This window comes from Paramormyrops kingsleyae, chromosome 10 (assembly GCF_048594095.1).
Source record: "Paramormyrops kingsleyae isolate MSU_618 chromosome 10, PKINGS_0.4, whole genome shotgun sequence".
In the NCBI taxonomy this organism is placed as follows: domain Eukaryota; kingdom Metazoa; phylum Chordata; class Actinopteri; order Osteoglossiformes; family Mormyridae; genus Paramormyrops; species Paramormyrops kingsleyae.
Window position 1 is genome coordinate 16,710,297 of NC_132806.1, and position 16,910 is coordinate 16,727,206.

At 42.3% G+C, this 16,910-nt stretch overlaps 1 protein-coding gene across 3 annotated transcripts; it reads left to right on the forward strand.

The window, feature by feature from the left end:
* Positions 1-4,818: 4,818 nt before the first annotated feature.
* brms1 (BRMS1 transcriptional repressor and anoikis regulator) lies at positions 4,819-16,512 on the forward strand. 3 transcript variants are annotated; one of them, XM_023794888.2, is made up of 11 exons: positions 4,819-4,966; positions 6,970-7,214; positions 8,688-8,778; positions 9,528-9,655; positions 10,685-10,764; positions 10,846-10,942; positions 13,114-13,206; positions 13,309-13,373; positions 13,899-13,938; positions 14,675-14,786; positions 16,177-16,512. In XM_023794888.2, exons 2-11 carry the CDS (start codon positions 6,992-6,994, stop codon positions 16,292-16,294), a joined length of 1,047 nt encoding a protein of 348 aa, XP_023650656.2. In that variant the 5' UTR covers positions 4,819-4,966; positions 6,970-6,991; the 3' UTR covers positions 16,295-16,512. The 3 variants fall into 3 exon arrangements, with proteins under 3 accessions (XP_023650656.2, XP_072573527.1, XP_072573528.1); XM_072717426.1 differs by having other exon boundaries at positions 14,675-16,512; XM_072717427.1 differs by lacking the exon at positions 4,819-4,966 and having other exon boundaries at positions 7,074-7,214; positions 8,688-8,795; positions 9,528-9,648; positions 14,675-16,512.
* Positions 16,513-16,910: the final 398 nt, after the last annotated feature.

Consider the following 16,910-nt stretch of genomic DNA (forward strand, 5'->3'; position numbering starts at 1 on the left):
GCTATCGTTCTTGTGTTTCATTGTAAGCTAACGTGGTAGGAAAAATAGGATCTGCTGGCTGCCTTCTGATGTCACAGCTTTTGATATGTTAGAGACAGAGATCCTCTGAGGTCTCTGACAGAGGTCCGGCAAACCGCTGGAGTGCAGTGAGTGTAGTCCCATACATTGTTTCTCACACTGGTCCTTGGGGACCCACAGATGGTCCACGTTTTTGCTCCCTCCCAGCTCCCTGCCAGACAGCCCACCTTTAGGGAGATGGGAGGAAGCAAAAACGTGGACCATCTGTGGGTCCCCGAGGACCAGTTTGAGGAACACTGGTCTAGTGCCTGCTGGGTGAAAAAGTCACGTGGAAAATGTTTTGGAGATAAATTTTTGCCACGTTGAATGGCCAAGCCCAGCTGAAGATTAAAAAAGAAGAAAAACATTATCACAGATGAGCTTTAGGGTTTAATGACAAGTGAATGGAAAAACAGCCACATGACACCAAAATAAACACCATAAACTGACAAAAAACTGCAGTGACTGTCTTGCTGTGGTAACGATGTGCTGGGGTGGCAGCTGACCCAGGACATATGGTGGTCCTAATTAGCTACATGCTGCCTCTTGTAAGACGCCGTTAATGAAAGGCATTTGGGAGGTTCAAAGCCTATTTATCTGAATGAAGTCAACAACTGGACAACTTCAAGGCCAAAAATCAGTTAAAAATATTTTATAATGCATGCTTGATTGGATTTGAGAAACTGTCAATCCCTGGTTTAAGTAAATAAAAATATAAATTGTTGTGTTTAAGTTTAATCAAGGCTAATGTAATGATGTAGTTCAGAAACCATTACCAAGTTCAGCTTCAAAATTCTACTTTAAACTTTGCACCATTTTGACAGGCTTCCACATTAAGTGTTTCATGGAATAAAATAAAATTAAGCAAATATAAAACGGATTTAATTAGATTACCCAGTTTAGTACAACTGAGAAACAGCTGCACACCAAAGTAAAAATAAAAAAACTGGACTACTGGAGCATGTTCTCTTTCTATTCAGCTCTACTATTTGAAAATGAGTATGGCGCCACCTGCAGGACAGACAAAAAACAGCAATTGCAAGGTTTCAGGAACTACATTAAGGATTGTAAATAAGACCACAGGTTATAAACACTGAGTAGTATACTTCAATAAGTGCTCTTAAGAGCTTAACTTCCTGTTTAACTCCATCAACATAACTGAACTAAGAGCAACATTGACTCAATACTTTATGACAACAATATATGGTGAAATGGCAACAGTAACTATTAAACAACATAATTTAAACAACTGCTGCAACTACAAAGTGGTTTACTTTTCATATAGATTGTACTGAATTAAGAGCTTTCACAAAGAGTTGAACGTTACTTCTTTCTAATTGACTGGCAGGCAGGTGTTTTATCGCATTTTGTACCCTGTAAATGCAAAGCTCGTGAACAGAAATTCTAAAGCAGAGCTTGTACTGTATGGGCTAATACAAATGATTAACCATGAAAACTTGTCTTTCCAGTTTCCCTCTCACAACACAGCTTCCGCCCAGGAACAAATTAGTTAAAAAAAACAATACTTAAAAAGCATCTACAGTTCATATTGTACACAGATAGAGTGCTACTCTGTGATGGAAACAGGACGCAGCAGAAATACAGTGGCCATAGAAAGTTTTGGGATGCTTGCTTAATTCTGTAAAAATGTTGCAAATGATTTCATAACAAAAGTCCATTGATAAATAACATTTAACATATCTGCACATATTGTCCTTTTTTCATAGTTTTTTCAGTCATTCAGTTCTATTCTTGCCATTTCGCTATTAATTGCAATTGCATTCACTGGCTCCCAAATGGATACTAAACACAAATGTTTGGTGTTTTATGCAGAGGTGGAGACTTCAGGTCCAGAGAGTACAAATCCAGACCGAAATTTTGTTTCAAAACATCAGTTGAATACTCTTGTGACTGTGACTCTTTATGCCCAACTGGTTGGTCAAAACAAAATCTTGGTGTGGATTTGTACTCTCTGGAAGTGAAATCTCCACTTCTAGTTTTATGTTATTGCAGATGTGTTACTAATTAAAAATTCAGTTTCAATGTATTACTACTTTAAAATTATGTTTTACTTAGAACTACTGGTTGTTTTTAATTAATGTGATATATTATGTTTGGAAACATATGAATAAAGTAATGATTTTTGTCATTCAATTCAATTCGTTTTTATATGGTGCCTTACACAACAGAACTGCTACAAGTAGGGAGGGAAAAAACCTCTGGGGGTCCAAGGTTAACTGGCTGCCCAACCCCCCCGGGCATGTTGACATTATGGACAAAGAAAGGGGGGGCTTGTTGCTAAAAGCAAGGTGTAAACCGTGGTGAAGGTCAAAGCCAAAGTCCATGAATGAGTCAGTATGTTTCATTTCTCTGTTCCTTTGTCACATATGATAGGTCGGCCGAACGAGTTTGGTATCCTGACTGCTTCCAATGCAGGTTGTTACTCTGTCAACATACTGAACTCGATGGAGTAGTGTTTTCTGTGCTCAGTGCCAGCTATGGGCCTGCAGAAAATGCACAACTACAGCAGATACTTTGAATGAAGTTCATAAAGCCTAAAACATTATTGGTCTGAAACTGGATGAATTGCTTTCTTTATGCATAATTTGCGTGTGAGCATGTGTTGTGTATGTGCCCTGTGGACTGCAAACCCATCCTAGATGTATCCCAGAGTCCTGCTCTGCCTGGGATTGGCTCCAGACCCCTTTTCTTCCAAAACCTGTAAGGTCTGCAGACCTGGCAAATTATAACGAGCACTTTGACTCAACATGAGCTTCTCAAAATGGAGGCTCTTTTAATGCTGAACCCATAAAAACTTCTCTTTTTCACACATATACGGCTATTAAATATTTTTGGACAAATGAGAGAGGACAAATTACCATGTAAATAAAACACAGAAGCTCTTTTAATAGTGACAGCTTTTAATTTGATAGATACCTGGGCCAGAATTTCTAAAATACAGCAAGACTCTAAAATACTGCAAGCTGCTTTATTTAGTTCGACAGATATGATTGCGCGTGCGATATGAGAGACTTTTATTTTGAAAACGAGACCGAGAGACCGGAAGCTATCAGGAATAGCGAGAGAAATCTCGATCCTGTTCGGTGAATCGATTCCGTTGAGTTCGTTCAACTACTCATTCGCTTCCGTTCCTCAGTGTTTATGGGTTCCGCTTGGATATTTCTCCGTTGGGAGTGAGGGATTTAATTTTCATAAAACATAGGGTGATCAGATAATCCATGTCAGGGAGGACACTCTGAGCTAGGACAGGAATTGTAAATTACCATTTCAATTAAAAAGACCTGGATTTCACTTGATCACTGAGTTCTTGCTGTGTGCTGATTGGTCAGTCTCCTATACTCATGCATGTGTCACTAATGCTAATGTGAAACAGCTGGATGAGTCTTTCAGTCAAGGAAACAAACCAGTCAAAGCACAAGAAGAGCTGAACTATTTAGCCGAGCACAGGAGCCTTTCAGTTTGAAAGTAGTTTGTAAAACCCGAAGTAGCTCAAAGTGTCCTCCCTGACATGGATTATCTGGTCACCCTAATAAAGCATATGCATTACATTTCAGTTTACTTAAATAGATTAGATATGTATTGTATTTATATTCCATTCCACTCCATTATAATTATTTTATATTCAAAATGCAGTAAATTTCCTATATTTTATATATCAATTTTTTTTATACATTAACTTACAATACGTTAATTGTATCTCGTGTGCGGACTCTTCCAGACATCTCTACATCATTACACCAGTAGGTGGCGAGAGGGACTCTCGGAATGGCGTATTTCACTCATGAATGAACTGAACCATGTATCGCAATCATTAGAACAGCTGAAAAGAATCCGCGCAGTGACCAAGATTTCTTTCACTTAAAGGTTCGATCAAAAACAAGAAGATATTACAACAAACTAACGCTTAAGTGTTTGTGTCGACTTTAAATAGCATTACAAACCGACGGTTATTCTATTCATAGCGTAAACATTAAGGTATATTTAGTCCAAAGCCAAACTACTACAATCTTAATGATAAACGAATGAGCGCAAATAAACAATGGCCAACTGACAAGTAACTGGATGGAACGGGATGGCTGCAGGTCCAAACGGTGTTCCTTGTGTTATCATTACCGGTCCCTGTCGATGTGGCGCCCTAGACGAGAATTACCACCAGAGCACCCCGCCCAAGCCAAAGTGAAATTAGCTAGCATGCAATTTAGTCGATCGGCGCCCTCTCAGAAGCTGGCGCCCTAGGCGGTTGCCTATGTCGCCAATAGGATTTACTGGCCCTGGGTGTCACACTATTGTGCATGTAAGATTTGTGCAGCTGAACTGAAAAAAAATCCAATACCGCTCCCAGAAGTACGCAGTTAGCAAACCAAACAATATATTCTACGGACGAAATTTATGGTGAAACGTAGGCGCAACAAAAATAGGCCTAAAATGTTTTCGTTTGTTACATATATTTTTTTCCTATTGTGTCTAGCAAAACGACGAAATGCACAGCATGACTTTATACTAAAGGTTAACTTGTGACGTAGGCTATTACTTGTTATGTCTTCGGAGACACTGTTACTCTCATCATTACGTATACGTAAAAATAAGTATAACTGTATTTGGTTTATTAGCAGAGAATCAGACAGAACCCTCCTTAAAACGATTGGCCTACAGAGCATAATAAACCCATAGGCATCTTCACCTGCGCTGTGGACGCCGATTGTGTCACGTATCTCAGTGAGGGACTTTTACTGGTTTACTGGGCATCAGCGGCCGCCGTTGATTGGTTACAATAACGTGGTTAAGAGTCCAGTGAAGTAACATTGTAACTGAGGAAGTAAGAGACTTTTATTCCCGAAGAATTCATCTATACACTGGTCTTTGTAGGCACATTCTTAAGTTAATAAAGGTAGGAGCAGTCGGTGTGTTTGTATACTTTGCATAACGTATGGTCACAGTTTTACCCGCTGTATAGTAATAACCCTTGTATAACGCAAAATGGACATTAGCATTATTATCGCGAACTGTTAGCTACTGTGAACTGCACTGTCTATCGTTAAGTACATTCATAAATGTGAGAAATGCATCGTCAATTTGATTGTTATCACTTTGTTTCGATGTATAACCAAATGGGAAATATTTCTCAATAGGTTATACTGTTCCATATGTGCAAACACGTAAACGAAAGTACATGTATCCGGCTGATCAGACGGGCTGATCACTTTTCGCTAATCGCTTGTTCCAAGAGCGCTTTTAAACAAATGAAATATATTTAAAATTTCCATAAATGAAGTTGTAACCTTGTGTTTGCTCATGACCCTGTTTTCTGTTAGCGGCCCAACGGAAAGGGACTTTTATTGTCATCTCAGCAAGGAGTCAGATCATGTCTGTAACGCAGTACATGGTGTAGTCAGATGCTGGCAGTAAAAGTTAGTTTAATTATAAAGTGTTTACCAGTCTCGCGGTACACTTCAGAGGTGATTTAATCATGCACAGGCTCGCATCTCTGGTATATTTGAAGGGCATCGTGGTACATACCGTAAGACGTAGGAGGAATTTGGCACTGCCGCATTGTTATAATACTTTGGTTTTGGCCTGTTGTATAATTAACGACGCATGCGTTGCTTTTTAAGAACCATATTAAATATAGTTACAATTCTGCTAATATTGGTAATTTTTATTTTTGCATTGCACCGCAGTATGTTATGGCGTATTCATTTTTTTACTTTTAGGCGAATTACACTACTAATAGTACCTTGTCTTGTGATCTATTTTATATCGGGAAAGGGGGGGCAGTGGAGGTTTTTATTGTAAATCCGTTTTAACAGCGCAGTACCTACCCACCACTTCCGCTGCCACTCACCTTGTCCTACTAACAATGAATCTCTTCCTCAATTTTTTTTTTTTTAAAAGAATGTCAGGTTATTCCAGGCCAATTTCTTCTCCTTTTATTGCGATATTGTATGTTATATTCAGTTAAATTAAATAAAATAATTTCTTGTATAGCGCATTTTCGCAACATTACATTGTCTCAGCGTTTTACATTATCCCCGCCCAAAGTCCCCAGTAACTAAGCCAGAGTGACAGTGGCAAGGGAAAAATCCTTTTCTTTGGGAGGAACCAGACTCAAAGGTGGAGCCCACCCTCCTGGCCTGGCAGGGGAAGCCCAAAGTAACAAAATCTTAGTTTATAAAGCAGAATTATGAATAGAGAGAGAGGTAGGTAAGGAGCAGGCCCTGATTACAGTGCATTGCCCCACCCACCACATGACAAACCACCTCAGGGATGAGAGCCTGAGTGCAGCCACATGGCAGGTGATACCTCAGCACCACACTAGTCTGAATGGACTAGTGTGAGTTTTTTTTTCTCCTGTGGCTGTAGTGCCAATCCTGCCACCAACCCCCAAGCTTTTCAGTATAAGTTGGCACACCTCCTTATAGGGCTGGATGTAGATTAACATCATACCCAAGACAAAGCAATTGCAGCTTAAGGGCCTTGCTCAAGGGTCCAATGGAACAGAACTGTGGGAATTCATGGGATTTGAACCAGCAACCTTCCAGTTACTGGCACAGATCCCTAGCCTCAGAGCCACCACTCCACCCATGTGGGAGGTCTGCTAGAGTTATGGATGCTGATTTCTGGGCAGGGAGGTGAAAAGGATGGAGGGGTGGTGTGGTCCAGTGACTGTGCAGTTATAATATTTTATAATTGTATTTTCTCTTCATAAGTAAAATAAATGCGATTGATCATAGCCTTATCCAAAAGAAAGGAACAGATGCATATCTGAACATTTGTAGTGTTGGATATTGTGATTCTAATGGTGCCATGGAGTTGATGCTGGCATCTTAGCTGCTCTCTGTGTGACGTAATGGTAGCTGGGGGCCCCGTCTGAGCTCTGTCTGCTGTCTGTAGCTGTGCTGCCATCTGTGCTGCCATGCCGGCACATCCCACACCGAGGGAGCCCGAGGAGGAGCTGGACCCGGAGCAGGAGGTGCCGGAGGCCAACGGGGAGCTGGACGAGGAGCAGGAGCGTGAACGGGAGGAGGAGACGATGGAGGAGAGCGGTGAGGACAGGGAGAGTGAGGCGGGGAGCAACTCCGAGGACAGCGAAGCTGAAGAGGAGGAGGAGGAGGAGGAGGAAGAGGAAGAGAGCTCAGGTACTGAGTGTATGGTGTATTTTACCAAGCTGTCATTGCATATGGGACGATCTACTACTGCACCCTGACTATGGAACTCCTTGCTGGCAAATATTAGATTTTCCCCATCTGTCTCAGTCTTTAACAAAAGGCGTATAACTTATTTAAAACTTATTTTTCTATTGTATCTTTTACTCAGACCTTTGAGTGAGTACAGCTGATAAAGGCAATTTACTTGGTCCCTTTGGAGTGTAAATGTTTTCCCTTTGGGGTGTTTTATGTCTTATTTAGGGCAGTTTTATTTTTGTATCTATTTGTTTTGATGGTATGAATTGTGCAGCCCTTTGGTGAACACGAGGTGTTCTTGAAATGTACTTTATAAATAAAATGTATACTGGAACCAAAGGGGCTATCAGGGTAACTTCTGGAGCATCATTAAGGATGCAGTGATAAACAAGCACAAAAAACATCCCTGCAAATAATCAAATAATGTAACACAAACCAATAACAATTTACTTTATGAAAGCCTGAATTGTATTAACTTTTTTATGTGAGGCAAACAAGGTTAGTTACTTACTGGGTGGTACAATTTGTAATCTACCAATCACCTGTGGTTTTACACAGTTCAATGTTATGTCATCAGTAGCATTAGCTATATCTTAACTTTACGTTATGAGGCAAAAAAGTTTCGTAAGGGTGGGTCGCTGAGCCATGCTGCTCAATGAAATGACACAGACGGTTCTGGGTTTTAGCCACAAGGTGGCGTTTATTGCACCGTAGCAGGCGTACTCACAACACATTCGCACTGCACACCGTGCGTGTCGCCCCACTTCCTCCGAACACATACACACACATACAGACAGTCATGTAATCATATCATTTTGGGGGCCGTTCATTCATTCCTATGGGAAAAATGCTAATGCTAACTATGACAACCTTAACCCCTACCCAGCCCTAACCATAATCATAAGTAACCAAACACAATACAAGAGTTTTTGCATTTTTAGTTTTTTCATTGCAGTCGCGGATTTTTATAAAAGAGTTTTTCATATGGGGACCAGGAAACTGGTCCCCTTAAGGTAAAAAAAAAAAAAACAGGTATTCATCACGTTGTGGGGACATTTGGTCCCCACAAGGTAAGGTATACCTGGACCACACACACACACAAAACAGTACGCATTTAACACTACACTTAACACAATAACACAGCACGATTACGTTACACACAATGGCTACTGAGAACTATTTACAAAGCTGGCATCAGTCCAGCCTGCCACGCTGCTGCCCTCCTGCACTGCCGTTCTACAGTATTTTGAGGTGAGCAAGCTTCCACAGTTTAGAAATAAAATGAAGAGGCAAAAGGTTCTTCAGAAGCAAACAGATGAGTAGGTACAACTTCATGCCTGCTTGATGGCCCACCCATGTTCCGTGGGCTGTATCGTGTGGAATCAAAGGAGACGGACAATTACAGTAGGAATTTCCTTTATCTCCCAGAGATGGACGATGAGGACTACGAGAGAAGGAAACTGGAGTGCCTGGATGAGATGTCGGATCTGGAGAAGCAGTTCATGGAGCTTAAAGAAAAGTAAGCGGGACAGAGAGGTAGGGCAAAGTCTTGTATCTAACTAAAAACACCAAGTCTACTCCATTTGGCCCATGATCTCCATGTCCACCTTTCCAAAGCCAAATCACATTTTTCTAGTAAAAAAAAAAACAAGGTTCTTTAGTATCTCCACTAGGCATGGCAGGAAGAAGTCTCACGGTTGGAGGGGATTATTGTACGTTTTTAATCACTGGTTAGACTAACCCATTCTAACAATTTTTACACTTTTTAATGCTTTCCACTGGGTTAAACTGGTGATTAATCTACCTTTTGTAGCTTTCAAACTCACAAGTCGTACATCACAAATCTGGCACAAATGATGCCAATTTTTTTTCCATCACTTATGAAGTAAACACCCATTTATGGAGTGATGTTAAAAACATGTTTTACCGCAGGAAATTCAGTGGTAAAGGCCATGATTACCATCTCATCCATTAACAGTGCCACGTTTTGAAAGAGGCATTGCATGGACCTTAATCAAATGTAGTGGTGAAAGAAGTTGGACTTGTGACCATAGGTTCTTTGCAAAGGTTCCAAATGGTTAATAAGAGCTCGTATGGTCTCTGAAACAAGGCACTGTGACGTCTAGCAGGCTGCAGACACAAAGGACGCCTTCCTACCAGGCAGCTAAAATGACTGTAATCTTGGTAATCATCTCCTATCAGCTGTAAAGCAAATTGTCCAACTGAGACCTATCCCTGGGTTTCAGGATCAGTCCTCTCTTTTCACAGGCTGTTCCGGGAGAGGTTAAGCCAGGTGAAGCTGAAGCTGGAAGAGGTGTTGGCAGGCCACGCAGGGGAGTACAAAGAGCCACTGGCCGTCTTGCAGCGGAACATGCAGCTGCGCACAGAGGTCGCCGGTACATCCGATTGGACGAACACACACGGGATGCTGGGCCGGGCAGCACCAATGACACAACCAGTGATGCTGAGCTCAGTGCATCGTACAGAGAACATTAGGGCTACGATTAAGTAACAGAATGTGAGAGTTCATTACACAGACCTACCATGCTCTCTATATATAGTAGGATAATAATGAAGTCCTACAGTCTCCCTATGTACTCTTTCACATCATATACTAACATATTTTTTTGGTTCATTTTGCTCGCTCAGGTTTTACACTAATATTTATACAGTTTATTTATTAAGTACGCTATATAGCCAAAAGTATGGAGACACCAGCGTGTTCAGAACCTCATTCTGAAGCCAAGGGTATCAGCTGAAGTCAGTCCACTCATTGTTGCTATATTAGCCTCTCATCCTCTGGTAAGGCTTTCCATTAGATGCTGGAACGTTACTGGTGGGTTCTGCGGCCATTGAGGTTGGGTATTAATAATGGGTGATCAGGTCCCTTTCACAGTTGACCTTGATCCCAGATATTTTGACCTTCACAGTCACTTCATCTGCGGTCGACTAGGGCAGTTCTAGCACGGCGGGAATGTGGCAAACTGACTTTACTAAACTGACTTTACTGGAAAGATGGGATCTTCTGGTAGAAAGTCACTAAGCTCTCCTGTACAACCGCTCTGCTGCTAATGTTCTTTGCAGGAGATTGCAGGACTGAGGTGGAAAGTTCAGGTCCAGAGAGTACAAATCTAGACCAAGGTTTTGTTTCAACCAACCAGTTGAGTACTCTGTGACTGTCACTCTTTATACTCAACTGGTTGGTTGAAACAAAACTTTGGTGTGGATTTGTATTTTTAGGACCTGAACTAGGTGTGGATTAATTGGGCAGCTCCTCTCATTAATAGGGAAGTCCACATACCATATACTGTAGTGTACCTTGCTTAGCTGATAATTGCTACTAAGGGTATGAAAAGGGGATCCTTCTTAGCAAACTTACCTGTAGTTACTGTAGTGCCTGAATTGGTCTGCTTATTGTTTGGCAGGGGTCTACAAAGAGCTGTGTCTGCAGGTGATCAAGCACAAGTACGACTGCGAGCTGCAGGGGGCCCAGCAGCACCTGGAGGTAAGGGACCCCCCGTACGCACCAGGGCCATGCGACAGGGGGAGGGGGAGCTGTGCTGAGGTGTGATCGCTGTGTCCTCAGAGTGAGCGCTCGCTGCTGTTAGACACCATGAAGACGGAGCTACTGGATCAGATCCATAGACTGGAAGAAGAGAGGCAGAGCAGGGACATCAGTTCCGGTATCTGCCCACTCGCACATACACACCCTCACTTCCCAGTGACTCACACTTTTTTTTAAATGTAATTAATGATTCTTAATTCCATTCCAGCAAAATGAATGAATGTTGCATAGCGCTTTTCCCAAGACCTAAGGCACTTTACAGGACCACTGTGTAGCCCCCACCTGGATGATGCAACAGCAGCCATTCTGTACCAGTACACTCACCACACAGTAGCTAATCAATATAGGGGATGATTAGGAGGCCAGATTTGATAGGGCCATGTTAGTGAGGACATCAGGTTAACACTCCTACCCTTTTCAAAGAAGCCCAGGGATCTTTTATGACCTCGGAGAATCAGGACCTTGGTTTTATATCTCATCCAAAGGCCAGTGTGCATTTTTACAGCATAGTGTCACTGCACTGTGTCACTGCACTGGGACCCACACTGACCACAGGGCTACACCAACACCTCTGCCTCAGCAACCCAGCTTTCTGAGTTGGTCCCCCATCCAAGTACTGGCCAGGCCCCAACCTGCTTAGCTTCAGGTAGATTACATCCTCTGAGTTGCAGGTTGTATGGCTGCTGACAAAAAGATGAATGAAAATTGGTAATAAAAGTGTGTTCCTCTACAATTCATCGCTAAGGGCACAGTATCTTAAAAGACCTGTCACAAAGGAGTGCTAAAACATCTGAGCCAAACAAATCTTCAGACCCGAATGCCCCAGGCTTGTGACACATCTGCTATCACGTCCAAACAGACACTGGCAATCAACGCCAGTTTGTATTAGCGCTTCATGTCATTCACATCTAAGACCAGAAAACCACTGAAACCATACACAGCCAGAATATGGCCTCCGAAGGGATTGATCGAGGCCCCCGAAGGAATTGATCGAGACTCTGAAGGGGTTGTTCAGAGCTCTGAAGCCTTATTAATAGTATACAACTCCGAGTAAACAGGTGCAGCCTTCTGAATTCCACTGAGAGAGCATGGAAACATGGTTTTCCCTGGTTAACAAGCTAACAAGATGGTTATGAATATATAAAGCCTAAATTAGAACACTGAAGCTGTTGTCGTTATTAAAATGTGCTATTCCAGTCCAGTCATGGTACTAATGCTGCCACGTCAGAATGATTGGAGGCCATTCAGATCCTTTAAAGCTCATGAGTTAAATCTGTACATTCCTGTCAAATTCAAGCATAAACATCTCGGCATGTTTTGAAATATTACCGTTAACATGACTTGGTACCTGCATGAAATTTTCATATTAAATTATTTCAATATATGTTCTCTGAATAATGAAATTGGTTTATTACCTTATTGCTGTAAATAGTTTGGAAGGGAGGCTTTTTATGGTATGTCAATACAGAGTGAGGCTTTATATATAGACTCTGCCCATTAACACTGGATTTAGTGTTAATCTATAAAGTGTGATGTCTCACTTGACGATTTCTGCACTAGGTGAAGTGGGGAGAGGAGGATGATCAGAGGGCAGCGAGAAGGTGGTCATCAGGATACACAAGCATTCTTCATATTTGTTATATTGATTTATATGACATTTTTCTCAGTATGTCAATGCACTGTGGGTGTAACGGTTCAAGCGGAGGGCCAAGCGCAGACCGATCCATACCCATTTATTCACAAAACCAAAAACCAAATCCTACGCTTGTAAACACTGGTGGGAAGTCAAATAGCAATAACAGGGCAGAACAACCTCAAAAATCACAATCCAAAAATGTAGCTGGAGAATCAGGCAAAGGGTCGGTAAACATGGAACTATCAGGCAGCAAAGGGAATGCTCAGTGTGGTGAAAACTCTGCCAATGTTGGCTGAAGCTGTTGTTTAAGGGATTACTTGGGAAATGCATTCCAGGTGAGTTCAAAAATCATGTGGAGCAGATCAGGGAAGGCTAACTGGCTGTATGGAAGGTCTGTGCAGGTGCCAGTTCTGGGGGCGGATAGTGCAGTGATCAAGACTGTGGGCGGTTAGTCTACATCTGTGTTTTTCAACACGGTGTTTGGGGTCCCCCAGACAGTTTCTGCTCCTCCCGGATCCCTTCCAGACAGTCCGCATTGCCGCTCCCTTTCAGCTCCCGGAGCAAAGACGTGGGCAGTCTGCAGGTCCCCGAGGACCGTATTGGGAAACGGTGGTCTGCTCGGTGCGATGTGTCCTGGTGTGTCTCACTTTCAGAATGGTGGAGCGATGAACTGAAGGGGAAGAAGTGTAGAAGGCGGAGCCACACGGCACGGCCAGAGAGGAGGAAGAAAGCAGCCCTCGTGTCCGGTAACCTCTCCCTAGCTACCGCCTCTGTAGTGATTTTGATGACATCAGGGGCTATAACTCCTTTCCTGCCGCTCACTTGCTTTGTCCTGCCCCTCTTCTTAGGGCCCTACATAGTCTATATGCTGAAAGATGTCGACATACTAGAAGACTGGACAGCCATTAAGAAGGTACTTGATCTACCACACGTGGCATCAGTTCCTCTGCCTGTGAAAATGACATCCTGTCCTTGTCCTTGGATGTGTCATCATACTACAAAGACTTTTTTTTTTGGTCCTAATCTTACCTGTTACATGTCATTAATCTCAATAGCACCTTGTAGGTTGAGATCTATTTGATTGTTCAGTAAATAATTTGTATTCATACCATGCCCAAAGAAAATATATACTGAATTCAACAACAACAAACAGTAATAATAACAATTAAAAATATTGTAGTTATTCTATATACTAATATTAATGTGTTTGCAAAGTTCTGAAGTTTAGATCTAGTACTTTGCTATGGAGACATAATCTTATTAACATTGGTGTCACATTACTGCTCAGTGAAGTATGTGAGACGTGTGCCTGTCAGTGCACTGCAGTCCCTATTCTGCCGACTCTGTTTCAGCACCTGCTGTACTTGTTTAACGTCATTGTTTACAGTAGAAATGACTGGACGTGCCATTCAGGGGCCGCTGTGCTGCTGTCTTACAGGCTAAAGCAGCTGTGTTGCCCTTGAAGAAGAAATCGGAAAGTAGGTCTGGAGCTCGGCATGTGCGTCATTTGCGTTCCGTCTCTCGTACAGCCCTTCTGTCAGGCCATCAGTCCCCCCCCCCCCCCGCCTCCTGCTACACATCAGCCCCAAAAGCTCCTTCATAGAATGACTGCAAAAACAAAGTGGGAACCTTTTCCACTTTTAAAGGCTCTATGATCATTGTAGGCCATGGGTACATTTAGTAAAGAACCGAGAGCTTCTGGAGTCTGCATGGATCTTGCAGTTTCAGTAATGGTTCCTGAATCTGCTCTGACATACCATGTTGAACTATTTACAGAGCCACATAAGACTTAAGAATCACTCTTAGTGCCACTTTAACCTGTATCTCTGTACTGGTCCTACGTGTGTGTACGTTTATGATTCAGTGGTGCTTGTGAAAGGATAGCGTTTGTTTTCTAAAGTGTCTTTATGAACTGCGGGTATCGTTTTTCAGCCCTTTGTTGGAAAGTTGTTATATTATTTGTGGGTTTGGAAAGACGGTGAAAGAGCCGTGTTATTGAATGTCCTTGCCATTCACTACCTATAAGAATGAGGAGTGAATGTGCACTGCAGTATAAATTGATAGGAGGAGGCGTTTTACAGTATTAGCTACTTTATAGCGTATACATAGGCCTGACAGGGGGAGTTTCCCTCGGGGGTTTCTGCCTTGCTCTGCTCCCACGGGTGTCTGATGTGATGTGTTGGTCCACCCCCCCCCTTCCCCGTGGCCTTTCAGACAGACAGCAGTATGGTGCACGATGCCAGGGGGGGACGCTGTACTACGAGGGGGAACGTTTCTGCAAAGGGAACACGATCCTCCTGCACGTCAAGGAAGACAGCACCTCACAGTCAGTCCCGCTCTCTCTCCGCATCTCTCTGTCGCTCCGTCCTTCTCCTTCTCTGCTCCTCTCCCCCGCTCCCTGTTGGCATGTCATCATCTCTCCTGCGGCCTGTTTCAAACTGAACGACACCAAGGATTGTTCTTGTGCTGTCCCAGACAATACGAACATGGTTGAAATTCATAGAGCAGCTGATGCTGGCTTTCCGGATGACGGAGGTGCCACACTTACACAAAATGGCTCTGTGGCCCCTTTTTAGCAACAGGAAGTGTGTCCTGATTGGTTTAAAGGCCTGTACAGGTACTGTGTGTCCGGTGCATTGACCTCTGACCATAGTGACCTGGATAAGTCAAAAGTCAAAGTACCTTTATTGTCAACTTCAGCTATCTTATCCGTCCCTCTGAAATGAAACTATGATTGACTTGATTGATCCCAGGGGGAAATTCTGATGCATATACCATCGCGAGACGACGTGCTGTCTGATGGCAGCTTTTTAGCACACCGTGGTGGAATGAGCCACTGGCTGTATGAGCTCTAGTATAGCGCCCCCTGGAGCGGATGGGCAGAATTTTTCACAATTATCATGTTTCTGGTCACACTGACAAAGACACAATGACAATTTAAACATAACATACTGAGACTCTGACATAAGACCGAAAATGCAATTTAAAAATACAGTTTCAAAATAGTTTTAAATGCAGTTATGCGATTGGACAATGAATTGAATGTATAATAAAAGATTTTGGTTACAGTATTATGAATGCTATAATAGATTTTGGTTACAACATTATGAATGTTCCATAATAGATTTTGGTTACAGTATTATGAATGTACTACAATAGATTTGGGTTACAGTATTATGAATGTGCTATAATAGATTTTGGTTACGGTATTATGAATGTACTACAATAGATTTTGGTTACAGTATTATGAATGTGTTATAATCAATATTGGTTACAGTATTATGAATGTTAAGTAATATGTTTTTGGTTGGCAGGCTCTTGAATGACCCTCTGGCCAGCCTGTGGCTCTAGGTTTGGAAAAGCCTGGATTTATGATCAACATTACAGATTCTAATATTAATAATTAGTAATTAGCAATAGGTTTGGAGGAAGTAATTTTGAAACATCTTCAGCTCAAACCCGCATGCAGTGAAACAGCAGAAAAGAGACAGTGTTTGCACACTGATGACAGCATGTGTGAAATGATCTGAATCGACGACTTCCTCAGTAATGGAATGAGAGATGGATTTTGGGCTTGGAGTACAGTAGGCATGTGTGTGCCTGTATTTGACATTGGTGTGTGAGGAGAATAGAGGAGATGCCAGATATGTGCCAAACGGCTGCAGTTAGACTTGACCAGCAGTGTCAGTCAAAATGCACCCCTGTCTCTCCCTCAGGGCGGTAATCACGGCGGTGAGCTCCGGCGAAGTCTGGTTGAGGAGAACGGACGGCAGCAAAACCAAGATTTATGTTTCGCAGCTTCAGAAAGGCAAATACACAATCAGCAAGGCCTGAGGAGGGAGGAGGGAGGAGGGGGGGCAGCGGGAAATTTCACTCAGAGCACTGCTTCTGTATCTAACAAAAGATGCACTTAAGTACTACTACAACAGCGCTGTAATTTTATTTATATTTTGTTAAACTGTAAACTGGAAGAGATTTGTGCTTTTAACTGGCTATTTAAATGATCATATATTTATAATTGAAATAATATAACTGACAATGTTGAATGAGAACCTTCTTGTGCGTGTTTTCTCGTGTGTTAGGTTGAAAAGCATGTGTGCAGAGCAGCACTGAAAATAATGCAGTGGTGGTGCAGTATTAGAGATTATCCACCAGGTGGAGCTTGTGTCTTTCTAGAGAGAGACAGTCTGCGAATGACTCATCAGTGATTGGCTATGAAAACAATATCAGGGATACATGTACAAAGAACAAACTTGCGGTAATGTTTTTTTGGGTATGTGTGTGAAATGGCATTAATCAGTGCATCTTCACAGTCAAATGAGGCCTTTTACCTTCAGAAATGTTTGGTCATAATTATTTTCAGCTCATATTAAGGACAACAAAATAGTTCAGCTCAAGCTGTGTAAGGCCCTTATTATTTGCAGCTCTGCCTGATTGACACAAAAGTCAC

Bases quoted from the DNA above. Each gene is read 5' to 3' on its own strand.
- brms1 (XM_072717426.1), top strand. From the start codon at position 6,992: ATGCCGGCACATCCCACACCGAGGGAGCCCGAGGAGGAGCTGGACCCG. The intron at 9,656-10,684 runs GTACATCCGATT...ATTGTTTGGCAG, and splicing joins GCTGCGCACAGAGGTCGCCG to GGGTCTACAAAGAGCTGTGT. The intron at 13,374-13,898 runs GTACTTGATCTA...GCTGTCTTACAG, and splicing joins ACTGGACAGCCATTAAGAAG to GCTAAAGCAGCTGTGTTGCC.